Raw genomic sequence first — 23,834 nt, 5'->3', positions numbered from 1 at the left:
CTTTAGCTCAACTGAATGCAAAGGCTCGAATGGGCCCTGCAGTAGTGATTTAAGCACTAGAGACAGGTCCCAAGAGGGTATAAAGGGGGGCCGGGAAGGATTTAACCTCCTGGCCCCTCTAAGGAACCTGACGATGAGGTCATGCTTACCCAGAGACCTCCCATTCATGGGGTCATGGTACGCAGCAATAGCGGCAACCTGGACTTTGAGGGTGGAGGGAGACAGCCTTCGCTCCAACCCTTGCTGCAGAAAGGATAGCATGACCGCAATTGGGCATCTTCGGGGGTCTTCTCTGCGAGAAGAACACCACTCAACGAACAGGTTCCACTTCAAGGCATAAGCGTGTCTCGTAGACGGTGCTCTCGCCGAAGTAATGGTGTTCACTACCTCTTGGGGTAGGTCACCTAGAACCTCCGCGTCCCATCCAGGGACCAGACATGGAGTTTCCAAAGGTCTGGACGTGGGTGCAAATGGTGCCCCATCTCTGAGTCAGTAGATCCTTCATCAGAGGAATTGGCCAAGGAGGGGCTGTCGCAAGGAGCACTAGTTTGGGGGATCAGGTCCAAGTGGGCCAATAAGGCGCAACTAGCAAGACTTGCTCCTCGTCCTCCCGGACTTTGCACAGTGTCTGTGCGAGAAGGCTAACTGGGGGAAATGCATACTTGAGTAGGTCCCGCGGCCAGCTGTGTGCCAGTGCGTCCGTGCCGAGAGTTCCCTCGGTCAGGGAGTAGAACAACTGGCAGTGAGAGGTCTCTGGAGAAGCAAACAGGTCTACCTGAGCGGCTCCGAACTGTCTCCAAATCAGCTGGACCGTCAGGGGATGGAGTCGCCATTCTCCCGGGAGCATTGCTCGAGACAGCTTGTCGGCTGTACGATTGAGCAGGCCTGGAATGTGAAAGGCACGAAGTGACCTCAGAACCTTCTGACTCCAAAGGAGGAGGTGGCGAGCGTGTTGCGACATGCGACGGGAGTGCAGACCACCTTGTCGGTTGATGTACGCAACGGTCGCAGTGTTGTCCGTTCGGACCAGCACATGCTTGCCTCATAAGAGACCTTTGAGACCGTTCAAGGCAAGGTGTACTGCTAGCAACTCTAGGCAATTGATGTGCCACTGCTGCTGCGGGCCCGTCCAAACCCCTGATACTACATGCCCGTTGTACGTGGCCCCCCAGTCGGTGGTGGAGGCATCCGTGTAAACCACAGCATGCCTGGAGATCTGCTCTAGGGGCACCCCTGCACGGAGAAATGCAAGATCTGACCACGGATTGAGGGTTTGGCGACAGGCCGGTGTAACTTTGACCCGGTGAGTGCCGCGCTTCCACGCCCATCTCGGGACTCAGCCATAAAGCCAGTGCTGGAGCGGTCTCATATGTAATAGGCTGAGCGGTGTAAGTGCCGCCGCGGCCGCCATATGCCCCAGGAGCCTCTGAAAGAGTTTCAGTGGGACCGCTGTCCTGCTCTTGAACGTATTCAAGCAGGCTAGCACTGACCGCGCACGTTCCTCTGTGAGGCGTGCTGTCTGTTTGACCGAATCCAACTCCATATCGAGAAAAGAGATCCTCTGCCACGGGAGTTTGCTCTTTTCCGAGCTGACCTGAAGGCCCAACAGGCTCAGGTGCCGGAGCACCACATCCCTGTGCTCGCACAACTGATCACGAGACTGTGCTAGTATCAGCCAATCGTCTAAGTAGTCGAGAATGCGAACACCCTGCTCTCTGAGAGGAACGAGAGCTGCCTCCGTGACTTTCGTAAAGACACGGGGAGACCGGGACAGCCCGCAGGGCAGGACCTTGTACTGATATGCCAGTCCTTCGAACGCAAACCACAGAAAAGGTCTGTGGCGCGGAAGGATGGACACATGAAAGTACACGTCCTTCAGGTTGATCGCTGCAAACCCATCTCGAGGACGGACGCACCCGAAAATGCGTTTCTGTGTCAACATTTTGAACGTTAGCCGATGGAGGGCCCGATTCAAAACTCCAAGATCGGTCGTAACCCACCGCCTTTCTTGGGTACAATGAAGTACGGGCTGTAAAACCCCATCCTCATATCGGCTGGAGGGACCGGCTCTATCGCGTCCTTCGCCAGTAGGACTGCGATCTCTTCCCACAGGACAGGGGCATCGGACGCTTCCACTGTAGTGAAGCGGACACCGCAGAGCTTGGGGGGATGCCGGGCGATCTGAACGCATAGCTGAGGCTTATGGTTAGCAGTAGCCAGCGAGACGGGCTGGGTAGCACTGACCAGGCGCTTTAAAACCGTACAAGTGGGACCAGCGGAACCACAGCCGTACCCGCAGTGGGGCAGCGAGGTGGAAAACAGGGACCCAACTCGCGCGGCTTGTGAGCAGGCCGGAGTGTGGTGCGAGTGTGGGGTGCAGGGCTCACCTGGTTCCACGGGTTGGCAGAGGGTGCGTGAGTAGGGCCTTTGTTGACACTCTCGAACCGCCCGCTGCTGCCATCTGGCGATGGAGGAGTCCAACTTCAGTCTACTCATCACCTTGACTTTAACTGCGTTTGTAGACGGCCGACACCCGATGAAACCGTCTATATGGTCAAAATTTGCACTTGGTGTCAATGGCTGTCACTTAAAGGGTATGTATATTGTGATGATGCACATTATTGTGCGACTCTTTTACAGGGTGTTCTGAAGGCAGATCAACGTGATTACAAAATATGTGCAAACTGTAATGAAGCTGAGATCGTTCGCCAGCTTAAGTGTAAGTTAACATGCCTAGCATTTTCGGCTCGTACATTACACGCCACATTGTGATGTCATGTGTCATTACTGGACCTTTACAGGTTGTGTGTGAATGCATACGCACAGATTCAGGGAAATCACTGGCAGTATGAATAAACCAAAATCTAACAATCCGGGAACAATTGCCAGGACACATTACCCGTGTATTATCTGGAATCTCAGTGTGAAAACTTTGTCAGTTAACTTTGCATTTAAGTTAGCAATTACAGTTAAATTAATTTCTTTGAATATAATTTCAGTTTAATTCCAGCTCCTTTCAAATTCCTTCCATTCAAATTTGACTCAATTTGATCCTTCTAGCAAATTTTACATTTTATTTAAGTTCAATTCTGAATGAAACCACTAATACTCGAACACTTACTGTAAAACCAAAGCAGTATCAAATTTACAGTTTGTAATAAATTAATTGTACTTTTTCTAACCAGTTTGAACATTTACACTGATAAATAAATTATGTAAGAATTTAAATTCGTGAATTAGCCTGAATCATCATTGAAATTCATTCATTTTAGAAACTAACTGATTTCAACTTTTGCCATTTTTAAAGTGTATTACTTACAACCTTGCAGAGGATAAAGCTGTATGGAAAATGGATGGATGGATATTATAACTTGACTAAGCTCAGCAAAAGTAAAGAGATCACACTCAGATCATACTGGACTATATATATATATATATTTTTTTATCTTTTTTTTTTTTGTTCCAAACATACTTTGAATTTTCTCTACTGAGCTTCAACTTTTCTTTACTGCAGTTCTATGAAATGCTGGGCATCACCGCCACCCTGACGCCTCACACATCTATTCAAAGCTGCTATATGCTGGAAAGATGTATCATACCTTAACACTGACTGGATTGAGGAACACCAAACTGAATTAGATTGTTCTCTTCGTCATAGGCTGTGCTGAATACATGTATTTTTAGCTGCTGGAAGTGTGATTTGAAACTCCATTAGCCACAAGAAGCCGAAAGTTCTTCACAATTGGATTAGGATGGAGAATGGAGGGAAAACAGGCATATTAAAACCTTTCTCACTATGCTTTAACATGGTTTGCAGTCCTTGGGTTCACTGCAACGCACACAGGCCTTATACCTATAAATACCCTGGCTTGTCAGCAGTCTTTAATATCCAAAACATGATCCACTGTGATGACATGGATGACTGCAGTTTTTATGTGTTGGTATTTGGATGTGAGCATGAACTAATGACGAGCCACTTTATGCTTTTTTCCGAATCATATGTTATTTTATTTTATTTTATTTATTTATTCATTTATGTAAATGTTAGTTGATCTGGTTGGTGGGTATGCACTATAAGCAGGTGTGAACTTCACACAGTAGGAAAAAAAAGTTTAAACAAAACAGGATATACTTTACAGTATAGGTTAATTTGTTAACATTATTTAATGCATTATTTTATTATGAATTAGAAATTAATTTATAAGGACAATATTCATTAATGACTGATCATTGTTACATCTAGCAATTAACATTAACCACTTTTAACAAATGTTCAACATGTTCAGTGTAAAACTCTCCATTTGTGTATACAGTCTCATTTAGAGTATGTATAATGAGTGTGACAGTAGACAGAAGAAAGTTGTTCCCTAAATTATATTAATATATCATACAACCATTGAACAATTTAATAGCAGTTGATTCAATTCAATTCTCAGTGAAACTTAAAACCGTCTTATTACATTAGCATCCATATTTAGATAGGAAGTCAATGAAAAGTTTAAGTGTGGAGAGATATGAACGATTTGCTCATCATAACATCCCTGATGTCTGGACAAGAGAGGTTTTTAGATGACTTTAACATTTGACATTTGAATCACTTAAGTGATGAATAGCAATAATTATCAGGAATAAATGAAAAAGATCTACACAAAGATTAATCTTCAGTCAATTATTATAAAAAGCATTAATGCTGCCAGGGATGATGGATTCCTATCTGTATACTATAAATAAAATATGCTGGTTTGTTGATACATCTGTATGTTATTATGTTTATAGACCAGATACTGTCAGAATACATTAATGCTTCCGTTATCTCTATAGATATCTGAAATGGAGGATGCTGAGATATGTGACTCCTCAAAAAACAAATAGTTGAGCAAGTGCTCTTTGGATTTAAAGCTGACAAGACACTGACCAGAGAGAGAAATAGTGTCCTTTTTACATCCACAGCAGTTAATCAAATAACACAGAGTCAGGAAGTAGGCACAATGTATACTTCACAATGTATACTTTACTGTACTCAAATCATTCCTCCCTAAGGTCTCAATAATTATTATGCCATGTCTGTGGTGTACATCTTTATTAGTAGTAAATTTTCTCATACTCTTAACAATTAAGGATTGAAGGAATTCAAGTATGCTGGGACTTTGTAGATTTGGTTGAGTGCCAGACAATATCCTGTCACATTCGACAGATATAAAGTGAGATGACCAGACACTTAAACAAACATGCCAGTGGGACCTATAAGTCAAAAGTAGGTTTCATTATGCCATTTGCACAATTGAACATTTGTGTTTAATGTGTGTGATTCCCTATTATCATCTTCCAGGCGGTCTGCCTGGCCAACCAGTTTCAGAAAGTATTGCACTCAACTATCATTATGCTTATTTGGCATGTTACATGGAAAATGTTAATAATAATCCTATTCAGTTACCAGTTCATCATATCTGTAACATGTAATTATATCCTGTAAATATCCTTCAACCTGTTAAACTTAAAGGATAGTTCACAGATTTACTCACCCTCACGTTGTTCTAAACCTGCAGAACATGGAGACATTTTTCAAATGATCTTCATTTGTGCTCCACAGAGGAAAATCATACAGGTTTGAAATGAAGACAGAATTTTATTTTTTTGGCAAATATCCCAGCAATGCAGATCACCAGAAGTGTTCAGAATAATTTTAATGCTAATAATAATAATAATAATAATAATAATAATAATAATAATAATAATAATAAAACAGGGCAAGTCTAACATTCAGAGCCACTAGAATAAACTCATTAGTATTGTATCCCATCTATACATCCTCTTTTATGATTGTATAGTCCATTAATCAAAGTGCAGCTGTTAAGTGGGCAATGAGATAGGCATAGTGCATTAGCACATAGTATTACAAGTATTTTGATATCTTCACATCAGAACATTTATCTGTATCCTTGCATTGTTAATCAATAATTAGACAGCTCAAACTTGAATGAATAAAGATATATATTTACAGATATAGATTATATATATTTTAGCACAATACTTGAACAATACCATGTTATGACCTCAAAACACTTTTACCATAGGTCATAATTTGTAGACTAATACATTTTGACATTTGCATTGCAAAAGCAGCTTCATATGTATGGCTATTGTAATGTAGTAAATTTGCCTGATAGCTAAACTGGTACAGAATTCCCCTTGATGACGTTTTATTAACAAGGTTCTGGAGAAGCATGATCAGATAATCAACTAATTCACCACAGGTGTAACATATTCAGTTAATTAGCTTAACTGGCTCAATATGTGTTTTGTGTAAACATGGACCACGTCAAAATAACGTTTATCATGTCAGATAAAGTTTTTATTGTTGGTGATTTTAATATACAGCTGATAATGAAAAAGGCACATTGGGATCAGCATTCATAGACATTTTGAACTCTATTGGGGTTAGACAACATGTTTCAGGACAGATTTAATACTGTCAAATGGAAATTATGCTGATGGTGTTGAAACTATATGCAGCCAAGCGATGATATTTCAGAGTTATCAAAGTGAACGCGTCTATTTGAATAGTGACAGTGGATTATTTACTTTATGGCACATTTGTGTTATTAACATCTGTATAAGTGGCCATCAGCACATCAGAATTTATTTGCATCGTAATTCATTGTAAATGCTGCAATTTCTTGCAATCTCAGGATTTTCTGTAATTGGCAAACAAAGTTAAATCTTTTTTTATTTTTCTTATTATTCCTATTTTTCTTACTCAAATTATTCTTACTGTATTTTTCTAGTGCTCAAATACATCACTTATATGATGTCTACGTTTCTGTCTGATGTTTGATAATTAAAAAAAAAACTATGCAGTGGTATGTTTAATGACTAAATAGTTTGTAGAAGCCTTCAATACAGTTGGTAATTTTTTTTATATGGGGGGGGGGGGGTGTAGACATAGTCTCATAAAACTATTTGCAGGAGTCTCACTTGTCATGATATCTTATTCAGATTTGAAATAGAAACTCATGAGACATGTGACTTTAAACCCATTACTTTTCTAGATTGCTCCAGGACTGATTTCATGTATTTTTGTATCAAATAAAAAATATTTAAAGGCCATGGTGCAGGTTAAACACCACTGTCGATTAATGGGTACATAAAGCAGTCAAGATATGTATATAAAGTTAGAAATGTCTCCAAAATGGTGTTAAAGTCCAGTTTTTGTAGTTTTTGGTTAGTAACGGTTATTTTTTACGCAATTCGGCGATGACGTCACATGAGGCAGCCGTGGTGGAACGTAGCCTCCTCAGCCTTGCTCAGCTACTAGAACTATTTCTAACACTGACTATGGCGTCTAACTGGGATGAGGAAGAGGTGGCAAGACCCACAGTTAACATTTATGATGGCCCACAGCCATATAATTTCGAACCGTTTAGACGTGAGAGGGCGAATGAGGAAATACCGAGAGCTGATGGCCGTCAAAGACAAATAAATGCATGGTTAGAGGAGAATGACTGGAGAGTTGCTACCATTTAGAAACCCAGCAATGACTGCTGGAGATAGTAGTCTATGAACAGCAGTGCATACAACAAACTTCTTTTTGCATTCAGTGAATAGCATCGAGTGAAAGTCAACGTTCTCTTTATATCTAGTGAGAGTGATTATGTCGTTGGCTCAGATAAGTAAACTTAGTCAGACGATCTATAAATAGAAGGCATATTACATTTAATAATTACATTTAATAATCACCTAGTGTTTATTTATAAGCTTTTACCTCTTTCTCCGGTGAAAATGTTGTTTGCAAACGTATCTGACGCCGAGTAGGCTGGTCATGTCTTCAGTGTGATTATTGTTGATAGTGCTAAGCAGATGTAACGTGCCTTACGCAGCATCCTGGATTTGAGGCATGCTGCCTGAATCCGTTTGTGCTACACATAGCATACTCACACTTCAGGCAGGATCATGGTCCCCTTCAAGCCAGCACGCACGAGTATGTTCATGGTTTATGTTTACTTTACCAATCTTTTTACACTGAGTCCTTTGAACAACAGCTAATTGGTGTCAGGAGATGTGTTGCATACACAATAAACATGCATAAGAGACAGGCTTAAAATGACATTTACAACTTACTTACAGAGTTTTAAACTTAAAAATCTTTCCTACTTATTCCTAGGCAATACCGGTACACTGCGTACAGACAGGCTATACGCTGGGCTTATGGAGTTTTAGGCAGGAGTATAAGGAAGCCTATACCCTCTTGTGTGGTTTCAACCATCAGACAAAAATTCCAAAGTGGTGACCAGACCTATCAGGGCTTTCAATGGCCTCGTTTGGATGAAAATGAATAAAAATAATTGCTTATTCTGTTGTGATCACCCAATTACCCTTAAAATGTTATAAAGTACACAGAACACACGGATTTTGATAAGAAAAAACTGTTTATTTGGCATTTCTTGTAATGGTTACTGAACATTTAAACATTTACTGAACAAAGACACAGGTTGGAAGTAAACAAATCTATATAAAAAAAATGGTTAGGCACAAAACCTACAAGGAACACTGATGAAGGGCTAGAACTGAAACGTTTGCACATTGTTTCTTTTGCCTGCAATATTGTGGTCTTACCTGAGGGTCAACTGATCTTTCTCTTTCACACACACACACACACACACACAGTGATGCATGCAAAAGCACATCAAGCAGACACACAGTGAGCCCCCCACCCCACACACACACACACACACACACGCACACACACACACACACACGCACACAGTGACGCATGCAAAAGCACATCAAGCAGACACACAGTGAGCCCCCCACCCCACACACACACACACACACGCACACAGTGACGCATGCAAAAGCACATCAAGCAGACACACAGTGAGCCCAGACAACACCGCACACAGAGGTTGACAAGGCACAGTTAAAATGATTGGTAAATTATTTTTAATTACATACAACAAATTCCATGCAAATAACGGACAGAGGAGCAGACATGCAGCATGCAGGACCCCTTGAATGGGGTACAGCGACAATTATTGCCACAAAGACGAAAAAAAGTAATTTTGTGCAAAGTAAAACCAAAGCAACAGCACACAAAGAAAAAACAAAACATGCAGCATGCAGGAAACCACCACCAAATGAGAGGACAGGGACAGAAGGAGAAAAAGATAAATACTTACAGCTAAATCATTGGACTTGTCTGTGAAAAAAAGAAAAGAAAAAAAAAGTGAAATTAGTTTTTTTTGTAGCGTGACTGCCGGGCTAGGTAGAGGCTGACGGCCTCCTCCTTAGGAACCTGTTCGAAGGATTTGGCGATGGGGGCGGGTGCATCGGAGGACAAATTGGCGCTAACCTCTCGAAGAGCTGCAGGTGATTTGGTGTAGCTTTCCCGAGGGGCCTTCATCAATGATGTTGCATAACCTGTAGACATAATAATAATAATAATGCTGTATAAAGATCATTGCCACTGTCATTAAAACTACAGTACACAAAAAAAAGAGCATTCAAAATGGTATATATTGGTTTTAAATTATCTCACTTGTGGTTGGGGTCACAAGTGTAAGGTGGCTCCTCATCAAACAAGTCCTCCTCATCCTCCTCATGCATCGGCTCTTCGGGCGCCCATGATAATTCACTGATGACAGAGGCATTATCATCTTCATCTGTCTGTTCTGGACTAGCGAGGGGAGTGGAGGTTTGTGGGCTAAATGACGTCTGTGTGCCTACACTGACCATCTTGGGCTTCAGGTTTACCTGCACAGCTGTGGAGAGGCAGTAAACATACCCAAACATGTGACAATTATGGCAAATCTAAGCGGCTATGTTTTGGTGTAGGCTATGTATTGATTTAATCAATGTGTATGGAAATGTCCTGCTTGCATAGATACTGGCAATGTTTTAAACAGAATATCTACCCCTTAAAATACCCAAGATTTATCGTGAGACCATCGGGGGGGCTTCAGATAACACTGTGTCTCAGCGTCAGAAGTGGAGGAGGGCAAGGGCTGATCCCCAGTATCGACACTCTCCACAGTGTCTACACTGTCCACGGTCTCCTGCTGTGAGACGTCTGTCAACATCTTGCGAAAACAAATATAAAAAAAGGGTCAGCGAAATGCAAGGGTGTAGTGGTGAAATAAGAGGTGGGTACACTATGAATACTTAGATCAGTGATTAGCAACCAAGGGTACACAAGCACATTGCAGGGGTACATGGAAACATTTAATCATTTATTTTCAACTTGGAAGTACTAAGAATTATTTACTTATCATCTTTGAAATGCCAAGACGATAAGTAAATATTCCCAGTCATTGCATAAGTTCATCAATAAATCGGGACGTGTGTGCTACAACTAGTTTCCCAGTGGAAACAATAACCTATGGCACAGCTGTACCAAAATCAAAACAGTGTGAGTGGGTGAGAAAAAGGCTAAGAGGCTAAAAAAGGCTAAAAAACTTAGATTACAGTACAGTGGACCCTGATATGCGCTACTCAATGTTTTAAAAAATACATAAAAGACATTCAGAACATATTTGATGATGTTGAAGGTTACTGTTAAATGTTTACACCAATACTAGTGGTAATAGATGTCTAGAGTACATGTGGTGCATAAACTCTATGAGGTAGTGAATTTACTGAGAGGTAGCTAAACTCTGAAGTGAGAAGTGGATAAACTGTTTCTGACATTTCAGCGGTGGGTAAACTGCGTTTACTTGCGTTTAGCCTCCACTACAGCCCTGGCGACACGGTCACGGTCAAATATATGTGAAAGAGAACCGTAGCAGACTAACACAAAACGCAAACACACTATTGTGAAAGCCGCTTGATGATCATCACCACTGATCCAAACACTAGCCATGAAGCTTTCATGACGATATGGACATTTACTACAGGGCAATATGGTTTTGGCTCATATTCGTGAATCACGAAATATGCTCTTCTAACGTCTGAGTGATCTTGTTTGTAGTGGAGGCTGTGTCAAAGGGAACATACACACAGAGCTAGCTAACACGCAACTTGTAAACATTAACGTTAGCATGATGCTTACCGTGGCAATAGCTCGCTTGCGGCAGATGGTGGTGTCTCTTGACCTCGGGACAGGGCAAGCAGAGAGGTTTGGATTCACAGACGGCACGGCGGTAGGAATTAACTTTGCCATTTTCTCATTCTTTAAACCAAGTGCGACCATCTTGGCGTCCCCTGAGTGGTAATCCTCCTCGTTGAAATGCGCGCTGCATATTCTCGAGTAGGCGGTGACAGAGCTAGCTGAAAAATCTGCCCGCCTAATCTTGACAAATTGCACCCAGCTTCGGAAGATCCCTTTGTCCTTAGGGAAACAATGGACCCTATGTCCAGTTTTGCTGGAGTTCTTGCACCCGGCACAAACACAGCGATACACCATTTTATCTATTTATTATCTACTCTTTCTCTAAGCTATCTGTTATGCTATGCTATCTCTCACTATCTATCTATTTTATGTTATGTTATGTTATTCTATCTATCTATCTATCTATCTATCTGTATATCTGTCTATCTGTCTGTCTGTCTGTCTATCTATCTCTATATCTGTCTATTTACTTATATATCTGACACTGTCACTCTTTCACTAGCTGTTACTCTCACTACTCGTCTCACTCTCTCTCAATGGCGGGCTTTCGTCTGCTAGCTAGTGCCTCATGTGACGTCATGGAATGCATGCGGGAGAAATAAGAATCATCGCTAACCGCTAAAATATCACCTACTTTTCCTTATTATATTTCTTTTTTGTAATACTTTACAACATCAAATACAATGGATAACTGTTTAAATGTTTATTACCAACTAGAAAAGTGTAAAAAAAAAAAAAAAAAAAAAAAAAAAAAAAAAACCTGCACCATGGCCTTTATGTGTGGTAAAAAAAAAAATCAAGGCACTTCAGTGTCTATAGCTTTTAATAATTTTGAGCATTATCAAATCTGGTTGATAAAAAGTAAAGCCAAAAGGGTCTTTTTTCCAAAGACACCAAAATTATGTTTGTAACATACTGAAGTAGGAAACTGTTACAATTATAAGTTGGGTAGAGCACTTTCAGCTGTGAGTCCTATAATGGGGGGTGCTGGCTAACAGGTTAAAGTGATAAATTATAACTTAATCCACGACATATTTCTGATATTATTGATTAATCTTATCAGATTAATTTTGTTCGTTCACTCTTATTCTATATCCGTGAGTGCAGTGCACCTGCATTGCGTTAGCACTCGTTAGCTTGTCATTAACATTTTCATTCGAACGTATCGCTGTTTTCTTTTCTATTCTCCTCTCTCTCGCTCCAGTTTTTCACAAATTCATCAAACAACTGTGGTAAGAATATTTCATCAAGCACGCTGAGTAATGGCTTCTCCTGCTATTGTTATTTACACCTCTTGCCACATGTAGAGTTTATCTATCTCTGTCACAGATGAGGGGTTCACATGTGATAAATGCAGGGAAATAGTTAGGCTGACCAAGAAGATTTCAGAATTAGAGACACGCATCCAAACTTTAATTGAGGACAGTAAGAATGTTAGGGCTCTAGATACAGCTTTGGATGCATATAGCTTAGGGATTTATGTACATTGTTCGGTTCCGGCAACAGAGCCCCTGCAGCAGGGCAAGTGGGTGACAGTGAGGCAGCGTAGTCATGGGTCAATACAATGCTCTTCTCTTCCGATCAAAACATTAAACAGGTTCTCCCCACTCAGTGATGTACCCACTGAGAAACCTGATGAAAGTGCTCTAGTTATTGGCGATTCTATTGTACGTAATGTAAATATAGAGACACCAGCCACCATAGTCAAATGTTTACCGGGAGCCAGAGTGCCTGACATCTTGGCAAATTTAAAAGTGCTGGCTAATGCTAAATGTAAAAATACAGTAAAATTTTTATTTATGTCTGCGCATAAATGACTTCACCAGTCGGAGATCACTAAAAATAACATTAAAGAGGTGTGTGAACTTGCAAGCATGAAGTCAGACACTGTAATATGCTCTGGTCCCCTCCCTGCTTGCGATGGTGATGAGATGCATAGCAGATTGTCATCACTCAATGGCTGGATGTCTAAGTGGTGCCCACAGAATAACATAGGTTTCATAGACAATTGGATGAGCTTTTGGGGCAGACCTGACCTGTTGTAAATAGATGGCCTTCATCCCTCCTGGGGTGGCGCCGCTCTTCTCTCAAGAAATATGGCAAATAGTCTTAGAGTTTATTCTTGACTAACTGGGGCCCAGGTCAGGAAGCAGACAGACTTCCTAAACCAACCGTCTGCTACCTGCCTCATGTCACAGAGGTCAGTTAATTCTCAGCACATACTGTAGAGACTCTTTCACCTAGATATCACATTATAGAGACTGTGTCTGTTCCCTGAACTAGAAAATACAAAAAACGTCCAAACCAAGTTAAGAGTAACAATTTAATTGAGGTACAACAAATAAAAAACAGATGCAATATGGATAAACAAATGATAAAGTTTGGCTTTTTGGATATCAGATCCCTTTCTACGAAAACACTTTTTGTAAATAATATGATCACTGATCATAATCTAGATGTGCTCTGTTTGACAGAAACCTGGCTAAAACCTGATGATTACATTATTTTAAATGAGTCCACCCCCCAAGATTACTAATATAAACATGAGCCGAGTCTAAAAGGTGAAGTCAAAGTCAAAGTCAAAGTCACCTTTATTTATAACGCGCTTTAAACAAAATACATTGCGTCAAAGCAACTGAACAACATTCATTAGGAAAACAGTGTCAATAATGCAAAAATGATTGTTAAAGGCAGTTCATCATTAGATTCAGTTATGTCATCTCTGTTCAGTTAAATAGTGTCTGTGCATTTATTTGCAATCAAGTCAACGATATCGCTGTAGATGAAGTGTCCCCAACTAAGCAAGCCAGAGGCGACAGCGGCAAGGAAACGAAACTCCATCGGTGACAGAATGGAGAAAAAAACCTTGGGAGAAACCAGGCTCAGTTGGGGGGCCAGTTCTCCTCTGACCAGACGAAACCAGTAGTTCAATTCCAGGCTGCAGCAAAGTCAGATTGTGCAGAAGAATCATCTGTTTCCTGTGGTCTTGTCCTGGTGCTCCTCTGAGACAAGGTCTTTACAGGGGATCTGTATCTGGGGCTCTAGTTGTTCTGGTCTCCGCTGTCTTTCAGGGATGTAGAGGTCCTTTTTAGGTGCTGATCCAGCATCTGGTCTGGATACGTACTGGATCCGGGTGACTGCAGTGACCCTCTGATCTGGACACAGACTGGATCTGGTGGCCACGGTGACCTCGGAACAAGAGAGAAACAGACAAATATTAGCGTAGATGCCATTCTTCTAATGATGTAGCAAGTACACAAGGTGTTATGGGAAGTGTTTCCGGTTCCGGTTTACCTAATTAATACAGCTTAAAAATCCTTTAACGGATTTGGATAATAAAAGCATATTAGTATGTTATGTGTATGCCAGGTTAAAGAGATGGGTCTTTAATCTAGATTTAAACTGCAAGAGTGTGTCTGCCTCCTGAACAATGTTAGGTAGGTTATTCCAGAGTTTAGGCGCCAAATAGGAAAAGGATCTGCCGCCCGCAGTTGATTTGATATTCTAGGTATTATCAAATTGCCTGAGTTTTGAGAACGTAGCGGACGTAGAGGATTATAATGTAAAAGGAGCTCATTCAAATACTGAGGTGCTAAACCATTCAGGGCTTTATAAGTAATAAGCAATATTTTAAAATCTTTACGATGTTTGATAGGGAGCCAGTGCAGTGTTGACAGGACCGGGCTAATATGGTCATACTTCCTGGTTCTAGTAAGAACTCTTGCTGCTGCATTTTGGACTAGCTGTAGTTTGTTTACTAAGCGTGCAGAACAACCACCCAATAAAGCATTACAATTATCTAACCTTGAGGTCATAAATGCATGGATTAACATTTCTGCATTTGACATTGAGAGCATAGGCCGTAATTTAGATATATTTTTGAGATGGAAAAATGCAGTTTTACAAATGCTAGAAACGTGGCTTTCTAAGGAAAGGTTGTGATCAAATAGCACACCTAGGTTCCTAACTGATGACGAAGAATTGACAGAGCAACCATCAAGTCTTAGACAGTGTTCTAGGTTATTACAAGCGGAGTTTTTAGGTCCTATAGTTAACACCTCTGTTTTTTTCAGAATTTAGCAGTAAGAAATTACTCGTCATCCAGTTTTTTATATCGACTATGCAATCCATTAGTTTTTCAAATTGGTGTGTTTAACCGGCCTGCGAAGAAATATAGAGCTGAGTATCATCAGCATAACAGTGAAAGCTAACACCATGTTTCCCGATGATATCTCCCAAGGGTAACATATAAAGCGTGAAGAGTAGCGGCCCTAGTACTGAGCCTTGAGGTACTCCATACTGCACTTGTGATCGATAGGATACATCTTCATTCACTGCTACGAACTGATGGCGGTCATATAAGTACGATTTAAACCATGCTAATGCACTTCCACTGATGCCAACAAAGTGTTCAAGTCTATGCAAAAGAATGTTGTGGTCAATTGTGTCAAACGCAGCACTAAGATCCAATAAAACTAATAGAGAGATACACCCACGATCAGATGATAAGAGCAGATCATTTGTAACTCTAAGGAGAGCAGTCTCAGTAATATGATGAAGAGTGAAGAGGGAGGTGTTGCTTCAATTTATAACAACGTTTTCAGGATTTCTCAGAGGGCAGGCTTCAAGTATAACTCGTTTGAAGTAATCGTGCTTCATATAACATTATCCAGAGAAACAAATGTTAATGATAAATCCCCTGTGATGTTTGTACTGGCTACTGTATACAGGCCACCAGGGCACCTAACAGACTTTATTAAAGAGTTTGGTGATTTTACATCTGAGTTAGTTCTGGCTGCAGATAAAGTTTTAATAGTTGGTGATTTTAATATTCATGTTGATAATGAAAAAGATGCACTGGGATCAGCATTTATAGACATTCTGAACTCCATTGGCATTAAACGTTTCAGGACCTACTCTTTGTCGAAATCATACTCTAGATGTAATACGATCACATGGAATTGATGTTGATAGTGTTGAAATTATGCAGCCAAGTGATTTAGTATTTAGTATTTAGTTTTGTGCAAACTTCATATAGCCAAAATTGTAAATTCTACTTCTTGTTACAAGTATGGTAGAACCATCACTTCTACCACAAAAGACTGCTTTTTAAGTTATCTTCTTGAGGTATCCAAATTCCTTGGCATATCCAAAACCTCAGAACAACTTGATAATGTAACCGAAACTATGGACTCTCTCTTTTCTAGCATTTTAAATACAGTTACTCCTTTACGCTTAAGGAAGGTTAAGGAAACCAGTTAGACATCATGGTATAATGAGCATACTCGCACCCTAAAGGGAGCAGCCTGAAAAATGGAGCACAGCTGGAGGAAAACAAAACTAGAGGTATTTCGTATTGCTTGGCGGGAAAGTAACCTATCCTACAGAAAAGCATTAAAAACTGCTAGATTCGATTACTTTTCTTCTCTTTTAGAAGAAGAAAAAATCACTGAATTCAATGATGAACTGCCTTTAACTGTCATTTTGCATTATTGACACAATATTTTCCTAATGAATGTTGTTCAGTTGCTTTGATGCAATGTATTTTGTTTAAAGCGCTATATAAATGAAGGTGACTTGACTTGACTTGACTAAGGAATTCGGATACATCAGGAAGATAACTTAAAAAGCCATATTTTGTGGTAGAAGTGATGGTTCTACCATACTTGTAACAAGAAGTAGAATTTTCAATTTTGGCTATATGAAGTTTTCACAAAACTAAATAATGACCTGAGATATCATCACTTGGCTGCATAATTTCAACACTATCAACATCAATTCCTTGTGACTATTAAATCTAGAGTATGATTTCGACAATGAGTAGGTCCTGAAATGTGTTGTCTAACCCCAATAGAGTTCAGAATGTCTATAAATGCTGGTACCAATGCATCTTTTTCATTTTCAACATGGACATTAAAATCACCAACAATTAAAACTTTATCTGCAGCCAGAACTAACTCGGATGTAAAATCACCAAACTCTTTAATAAAGTCTGTATGGTGCCATGGTGGCCTGTATACAGTATCCAGTACAAACATCACAGGGGATTTATCATTAACATTTGTTTGTTGAAGCAACATCTCCCCCTTTGCCTTTTAGATGCGGGTCATGTTTATAACAGTAATCTTGTGGGGTGGACTCATTTAAAATAATGTAATCATCAGGTTTTAGCCAGGGTTCTGTCAAACAGAGCACATCTAGATTATGATCAGTGATCATATTATTTACAAAAAGTTTTTTTCGTAGAAAGGGATCTGATATTCAATAAGCCAAGCTTTATCATTTGTTTATCCGTATTGCATGTGTTTTTTATTTGTTGAACCTCAATTAAATTGTTACTCTTAAATTGGTTTGGATGTTTTTGTATTTTCTAGTTTGGGGAAGAGACACAGTCTCTATAGTGTGATATCTAGGTGAAAGAGTCTCTATGTGCTGAGAATTAACTAACCTCTGTGATGTGAGGCAGCTAGCAGATGGTCGGTTTAGCCAGTTTGTCTGCTTCCTGAAGATCATCTCTTTTCAACAGGTCAGGTCTGCCCCAAAAGCTAGTCCAATTGTCTATGAAACTTATGTTATTCTGCAGGCACCACTTAGACATCCAGCCATTGAGTGATGACAATCTGCTATGCATCTCAACACCATGGTAAGCAGGGAGGGGACCAGAGCATATTATAGTGTCTGACATCATGCTTGCAAGTTCACACACCTCTTTAATGTTATTTTTAGTGATCTCCAACTGGCAAAGTCGAACATCATTAGCGCCGGCATGAATAACAATCTTACTGTATTTATGTTTAGCATTAGCCAACACTTTTAAATAGGACAAGATGTCAGGCGCTCTGGCTCCCAGTAAACATTTGACTATGGTGGCTGGTGTCTCTATATTCATGTTCCTTACAATAGAATCGCCAATAACTAGAGCACTTTCATCAAGTTTGTCAGTGGGTGCATCACTGAGTGGGGAGAACCTGTTTAATGTTTTGATCGGAACAGAAGAGTGGTGTTTTGACCCACGACTATGCTGCCTCACTGTCACCCAGTTGCCCTGCTGCAGTGGCTCTGTTGCAGGACCTGAACAATGTACAGGAAACCCTGAGCAAGACGCATCCAAAGCCGTATCTAGAGCTCTAACATTCTTACTGTCCTCAATTAAAGTTTGGATGCGTGTCTCTAATTCTGAAATCTTCTCTGTCAGCCTAACTATTTCCCAGCATTTATCACATGTGAATCCCTCGTCTGTGACAGAGATAGATAAACTGTACATGTGGCAAGAGGTGCAAATATCAATAGCAGGAGAAGCCATTACTCACCGTGCTTGATGAAATATTCTTACCACAGTTGTTTGATGAACTTGTGAAAAACTGAAGCGAGAGAGAGGAGAAAAGAAAACAGCGATATGTTCGAATGAAAACGCTAATGACAGGCTAACGAGTGCTAACGCAATGCAGATGTAATGCACTCATGAATACAAATAAAAGTGAACGATCAAAATTAATCTGATAAGATTGATCAATAATATCAGAAATATGGTGTGAATTAAATTATATTTTATCACTTTAAAAAACAGAGAGTGATCGTAAGATAAAGAAAAAAACAGCTACAGTATCGCATCAGACAGTGCACTATAGACCCCCTGAGGAACAGTTCCACTCATTCTCTACTATAGGAGAGGAACAATTGTATAAACTTGTTAAATCATCTAAACCAACAACATGTATGTTAGACCCTATACTATCTAAGCTCCTAAAAGTGGTGCTTCCAGAGGTCATAGATCCTCTTCTGACTATTATTAATTCCTCATTGTCATTAGGATATGTCCCCAAAACCTTCAAACTGGATGTTATTAAGCCTCTCATCAAAAAAACACAACTTGACCCCAAAGAACTAGTTAATTATAGACCAGTCTCGAATCTCACTTTTCTGTACAAGATACTAGAAAAGGTAGTATCCTCACAATTTTATTTCTTCTTAGAGAAAAATGTTATATGTGAGGATTTCCAGTCAGGATTTAGACCGTATCATAGTACTTAGACTGCTCTCCTAAGAGTTACAAATGACCTGCTCTTATCATCTGATCGTGGTTGTACCTCTCTATTAGTTCTATTGGATCTTAGTGCTGCGTTTGACACAATTGACCACAACATTCTTTTGCATAGACTTAAACACTTTGTTGGCATTAATGGAAGTGCATTAGCATGGTTTAAATTGTACTTATATGACCGCCATCAATTCGTAGCAATGAATGAAGAGGTCTCATATTGATCACAAGTGCAGTATGGAGTACCTCAAGGCTCAGTACTTGGGCCGCTACTCTTCATGCTCTATATGTTACCTTGGGAGATATCATCAGGAAACATGGTGTTAGCTTTCACTGTTATGCTGATGATACTCAGCTCTATACTGTATGTCTTCGCGGCCCAGTGAAACACACCAATTTGAAAAACTAATGGAATGCATAGTTGTCATAAAAAACTGGATGACGAGTAATTTCTTACTGCTAAATTCTAAAGAAAAAAAAACAGAGGTGTTAATTATAGGACCTAAAAACTCTGCATGTAATATGTAAAATTCCCAGAGTCAAGTCAGGTCCCCGTTGACCGTCCAGAGTCAGGTCAAGTCACCATTAACACCCATGAGTAAAGTAAAATCACAGTTAAACTTCATAAGTCAAGTGCCCGTTGATCAGGTCCCTGTTGATTTTTCCAGAGTCTAGTCAAGTTACTTTCAACCGTTCAGAGTCAAGTAAAATCACAGTTGATCTTCATGAACGAAGCCAAGTCACCAAGGATCTTCATAAACAAAGTCAAGTCACAGTTGATCTTCATGAACAAAGTCATGTCCCAGTTGATCTTTGTGAACAAAATCAAGTCACAGTTGATCTCCGTGAACAAAGTCAGCCCAGAGTCACCAATGTTCGTCGTGAGTCAATTCAAGTCACCATTTACCTCCATGAGTTAAGACCACAGTTGAACTTCATGAGTTAAGTCAAGTCACAGTTGATTTTCATGAACTAAGTCAAGTCACAGTTGATCTTCATGAACAAAGTCAAGTCACTAATGATCTTTATGAGCCCAGTCATATCACCACGGATCTTCCAGAGCTTCGTCACGTCTCAGCAGATCTTCCAGAGCTTCATCGTACCACAACAGATCATCCAGAGCCTTGTCACGTCTCAGCTGAACTTCCAGAGCCTTGTCACATCTCAGCCTAACTTCCAGAGCCTGGTCACATCCTGTCTGTTGCACCCAGCAATGCTCTCTCAGCCTGTTGTGTTTCTGTCAAGGAGACTGTTACTGCTGTGGAACCTCCAGAGGTGGCAGCAACTGCTGCAGAACCTTAAGAGGTGTCAGTAGCATCCATCCATGAAGTCACGTTCTGTTCTGTCCTGTCATGGCCATGAAGGCCATCCACCAACTCACTGTCTGTCCTGTCACGGCCACGGAGGCCATCCATGAACTCTCGTCCTATCCTGTCATGGCCATGGAGGCCATCCACCAACTCATGGTCTGTCCTGTCATGGCCACGGAGGCCATCCATGAACTCCTCGCCTGCCCTGTCACTGCCACGGAGGCTGCCATTAACCTGTTTATGTTCTCTGTTTCAGTCCTACCTGACCAGACTTGCTCTCCTGTGCCATCGACTCCGCTGTGGTGGTCCTATGTCCGCCCTGGTGGGCTTCTGTCTCGTCTGCTAGGCTGTGGTGGTCCTCTGCTCTGCCCTGGTGGGCTTCTGTCCCATCTGCTTGGCTGTGATGGTCGTCTGTTCCACCCTGGTGGGCTTCCATCCTGACTGCTCCGCCCTGGTGGGCTCCCCTTGCTCCACCCTGGTGGGCTCCAGCTCCAACTGCTCTGACCTGGTGGGCTCCAGCTCCACCTGCTCTGCCCTGACCATTCTTATAATAAAAGTTCTGCATATAGATCCGAACGTCTTTGTCTCCTCATTATAGTAGAAATGTAATCCTTTTTCCCCAATGGAGGGAATGGAAATGTCACATCGGTGATGACCGAAGATATAATATCATGTTTTTACTGAGGAGCCATGCCAGTGACCCAGCAGATTAGCGGTGGTACAGCAACTGTGGCAACAGGACGTGATGTCTTCATTCCTTCCTTCGGGAAATGAGGGTTATATACGTAACTGAGACTTTCCCTTTCAATTAAGCACTCTCAATGTCAAGTTGTGAATCACCAAGCTACAGGTGCTGCCCCCTCTGGTGCCCTGTGTAGGCCTCCTGATCCTTCTTATAAGGCAGACGATAGAACTAGGCTCTACACAAAGAAGGCCAACTACAATTGTTCCTCACAACCCAACATTAGGACTTGCCTTTCCATTTGGAAGGAGACACACTGTGGAGTCACCTCCTCCCAGATGAGGAACTGATCAACTGTGGTTGCATCATATTTCAGAAAATTTAAGAGCAACTACATAATTTATCACACGCTATAAGTAAGTGACGCTTGACTTCGGTTTCTTCCTTTCTAAAGCCAATTGAATATTAAAAACAAAATTTTTATGATCTGATATCGCAATATCCTCAATTAAAAAATTATTGGGAGCCAACCTAATGTATAACAATGCCTCTGTGTGGGACTTGACACATGTTGTACCAAGGTTTGAAAACCTTGAATTGCAGTTACTTGCGGAATTATCTTCCTTGCATGGGTTGTACTCTGGCATTGCTCCAGAGCAGATAAATCTAATGTTTTGAGGAGTATGTGTGCCTTTCAGGCACTGCACTGATGTGAATCCTATACTTAGTAATCACAGATATTAGCTTATGTCTTGGAAAATATGCCAAAAATAAGAATTCTCACTGTATATTGTCCTCTGAACAAGTAAGTTACAAGTCTGTCACATTTGTTCTGATCAACTGAGGAAAAAAGCATTACAAGAAATTGCATTACCAATGGTGATTTAATCTAACGATTGATTAGCTCATGTCACCTCAAATTGTGTAAATGATTGTTTTTATACTTGATTCTTATTGTTAATGTTAACAACATCAGCTTTGCATGACTGTGAGTATAGTGTGTACTAGTGTGTAGATTTCAATTTCTGTACAGTCTTATCTCTAATTGTCATACCATTTCGAATTTCAAAATCTGTAATCAGAAGCACATTTAAAACTGTAATATCATTTAATTTCAGTCACACGTGTTTCATATAATCCTTTCTGGATTAAAATCTGCCATCAAAAAGAAATTTAAACCACCTTTCACTTCATGAGTGTGGTCAGTGTTCTGCCAACACCTCAACATTAACGTCAGTCTCAACTTTGGACACCACTCACAGTCGAATGGTCAGGTAGAGAGATTAAATCATTAGCTTACCCGCTTTCTGCATTCCTTTTGCCAACAAAATCAAAACAACTGGAGTTGCTTCCTTCTGTTGGCAGAGTATGCACAGAATTCTCTCCACAAGCCATCCTTACGCCCTTTCAGTGTGTACTCTGTTTCCAAACACCCATGTGTCCCTGGTCCGAAGAACCCTCTGAGGTTCCTGCCATAAAGGACTGGCTACAAAGAAGTGAGGAGACATGGAATACTGCTCATGTGCATCTTCAGCATGCCATCCACATGGTCAAGAAACAAGCTGACCATCACAGAAGGCCAAGTCCCACTTACACTCCTGGACAATGGGTCTGGCTCTCTACAAGAGATATTCCCCTTTGGCTAAAATGCCGGAAGTTGACTCCCATGTACGTGGGTTCATTCAAAATCATTAGACAAATTACACCAGTATCTTACCATTTGGCTCTCCCCCCAAATGATCATATGTCATCCACTTTTCATGTTTCTCTGCTCAAGCCTGGCGGTTGTTTGAGAGAAGAGAGGGATCAGGAGGAGGCCTTGAGCAAGAGTACTCCTCACATCATCATGGACGGTGAGGAGGCATAGCAGATGCAGAGAATCCTGGATTCCCGATGCCGGGGCATGTTACTTCGATAACTCATTGACTGTGTGGGGTATGGGCCTAAGGAAAGATCTTGGGTCAATGCTCAGGATATCCTGGAGCCTTCACTCACTACTGAATTCCATTGCTGAACCTCACAAACCAGCTCCTCGCTCCCGTGGAAGACCTCTTTGTTGTATACCTCCTCGCTTCAGGAGCCACTTGCAGAGAGGGGCTCTGTCACAAATCAGACCTCTGTGGCTCTCTCCGACCGTCACTGGAGTACTAGCGTTTATGGACTTAACATCCCATAATCCCAGTGCCTGGGACTGATTACTGGCACAGGTTTTTCCCCTTAGCTTCCCTATTTAAACTGCTTCCAGACTCTTAGTTTTCATAAAGTCTTGTTTTGCCCTGGCTAACATTTCTGAGTGAATATTTCTGTCTGTTTGATCTCTTGTGTTTGACCTTGGAGTGTTCAACCTGTTGTGATTCTCTGCTGCCTGCCCGTGTGGTTTTATTGTTGGATAATACTCACTGTGCCTTGTTTGTCTGCCTCGACCCTCATTCTGTTACAGTTTGCTCTTCTGGATTGTCTCTATTGTTCCTGATGCCGTTGATTGATTACTGCCTGTATGACTCTGCTATTATTTCATTAAAGCTGCAAATGGATCTGCATGCCTCTCACATTTCAAGACAGCTGAAAGAACAGTCACCTGACTTATCAGGACATTGTTGCATTTTCACAAAAATGTATAATTTGCCCACCTTTTTAAGTATTTTAAGCCATTTGGTACGGACGCTCCAGAGGCTATATTCTGTGCCATCACATTAAAAG

At 41.0% G+C, this 23,834-nt stretch overlaps 1 protein-coding gene across 1 annotated transcript; it reads right to left on the bottom strand.

Moving 5' to 3' along the window:
• Positions 1–9,229: 9,229 nt before the first annotated feature.
• Positions 9,230–11,518, bottom strand: LOC132103792 (THAP domain-containing protein 10-like). The gene is made up of 4 exons (XM_059508882.1): positions 11,045–11,518; positions 9,924–10,076; positions 9,552–9,750; positions 9,230–9,417 (listed from the first exon to the last, which is right to left on the bottom strand). Exons 1-4 carry the CDS (start codon positions 11,396–11,398, stop codon positions 9,230–9,232), a joined length of 894 nt encoding a protein of 297 aa, XP_059364865.1. The 5' UTR covers positions 11,399–11,518.
• Positions 11,519–23,834: the final 12,316 nt, after the last annotated feature.

The sequence above is a fragment of the Carassius carassius genome, chromosome 24 (genome assembly GCF_963082965.1).
Source record: "Carassius carassius chromosome 24, fCarCar2.1, whole genome shotgun sequence".
Taxonomy (NCBI): domain Eukaryota; kingdom Metazoa; phylum Chordata; class Actinopteri; order Cypriniformes; family Cyprinidae; genus Carassius; species Carassius carassius.
Note: the sequence above shows the minus strand (reverse complement) of the source record. Positions and strands in the feature narration are given on the sequence as shown.

Bases quoted from the DNA above. Each gene is read 5' to 3' on its own strand.
- LOC132103792 (XM_059508882.1), bottom strand. From the start codon at position 11,398: ATGGTGTATCGCTGTGTTTGTGCCGGGTGCAAGAACTCCAGCAAAACT. The intron at 9,751-9,923 runs GTATTTTAAGGG...ACAGCTGTGCAG, and splicing joins GGTCTCACGATAAATCTTGG to GTAAACCTGAAGCCCAAGAT. The intron at 9,418-9,551 runs GTGACCCCAACC...TTATGTCTACAG, and splicing joins TGAGGAGCCACCTTACACTT to GTTATGCAACATCATTGATG.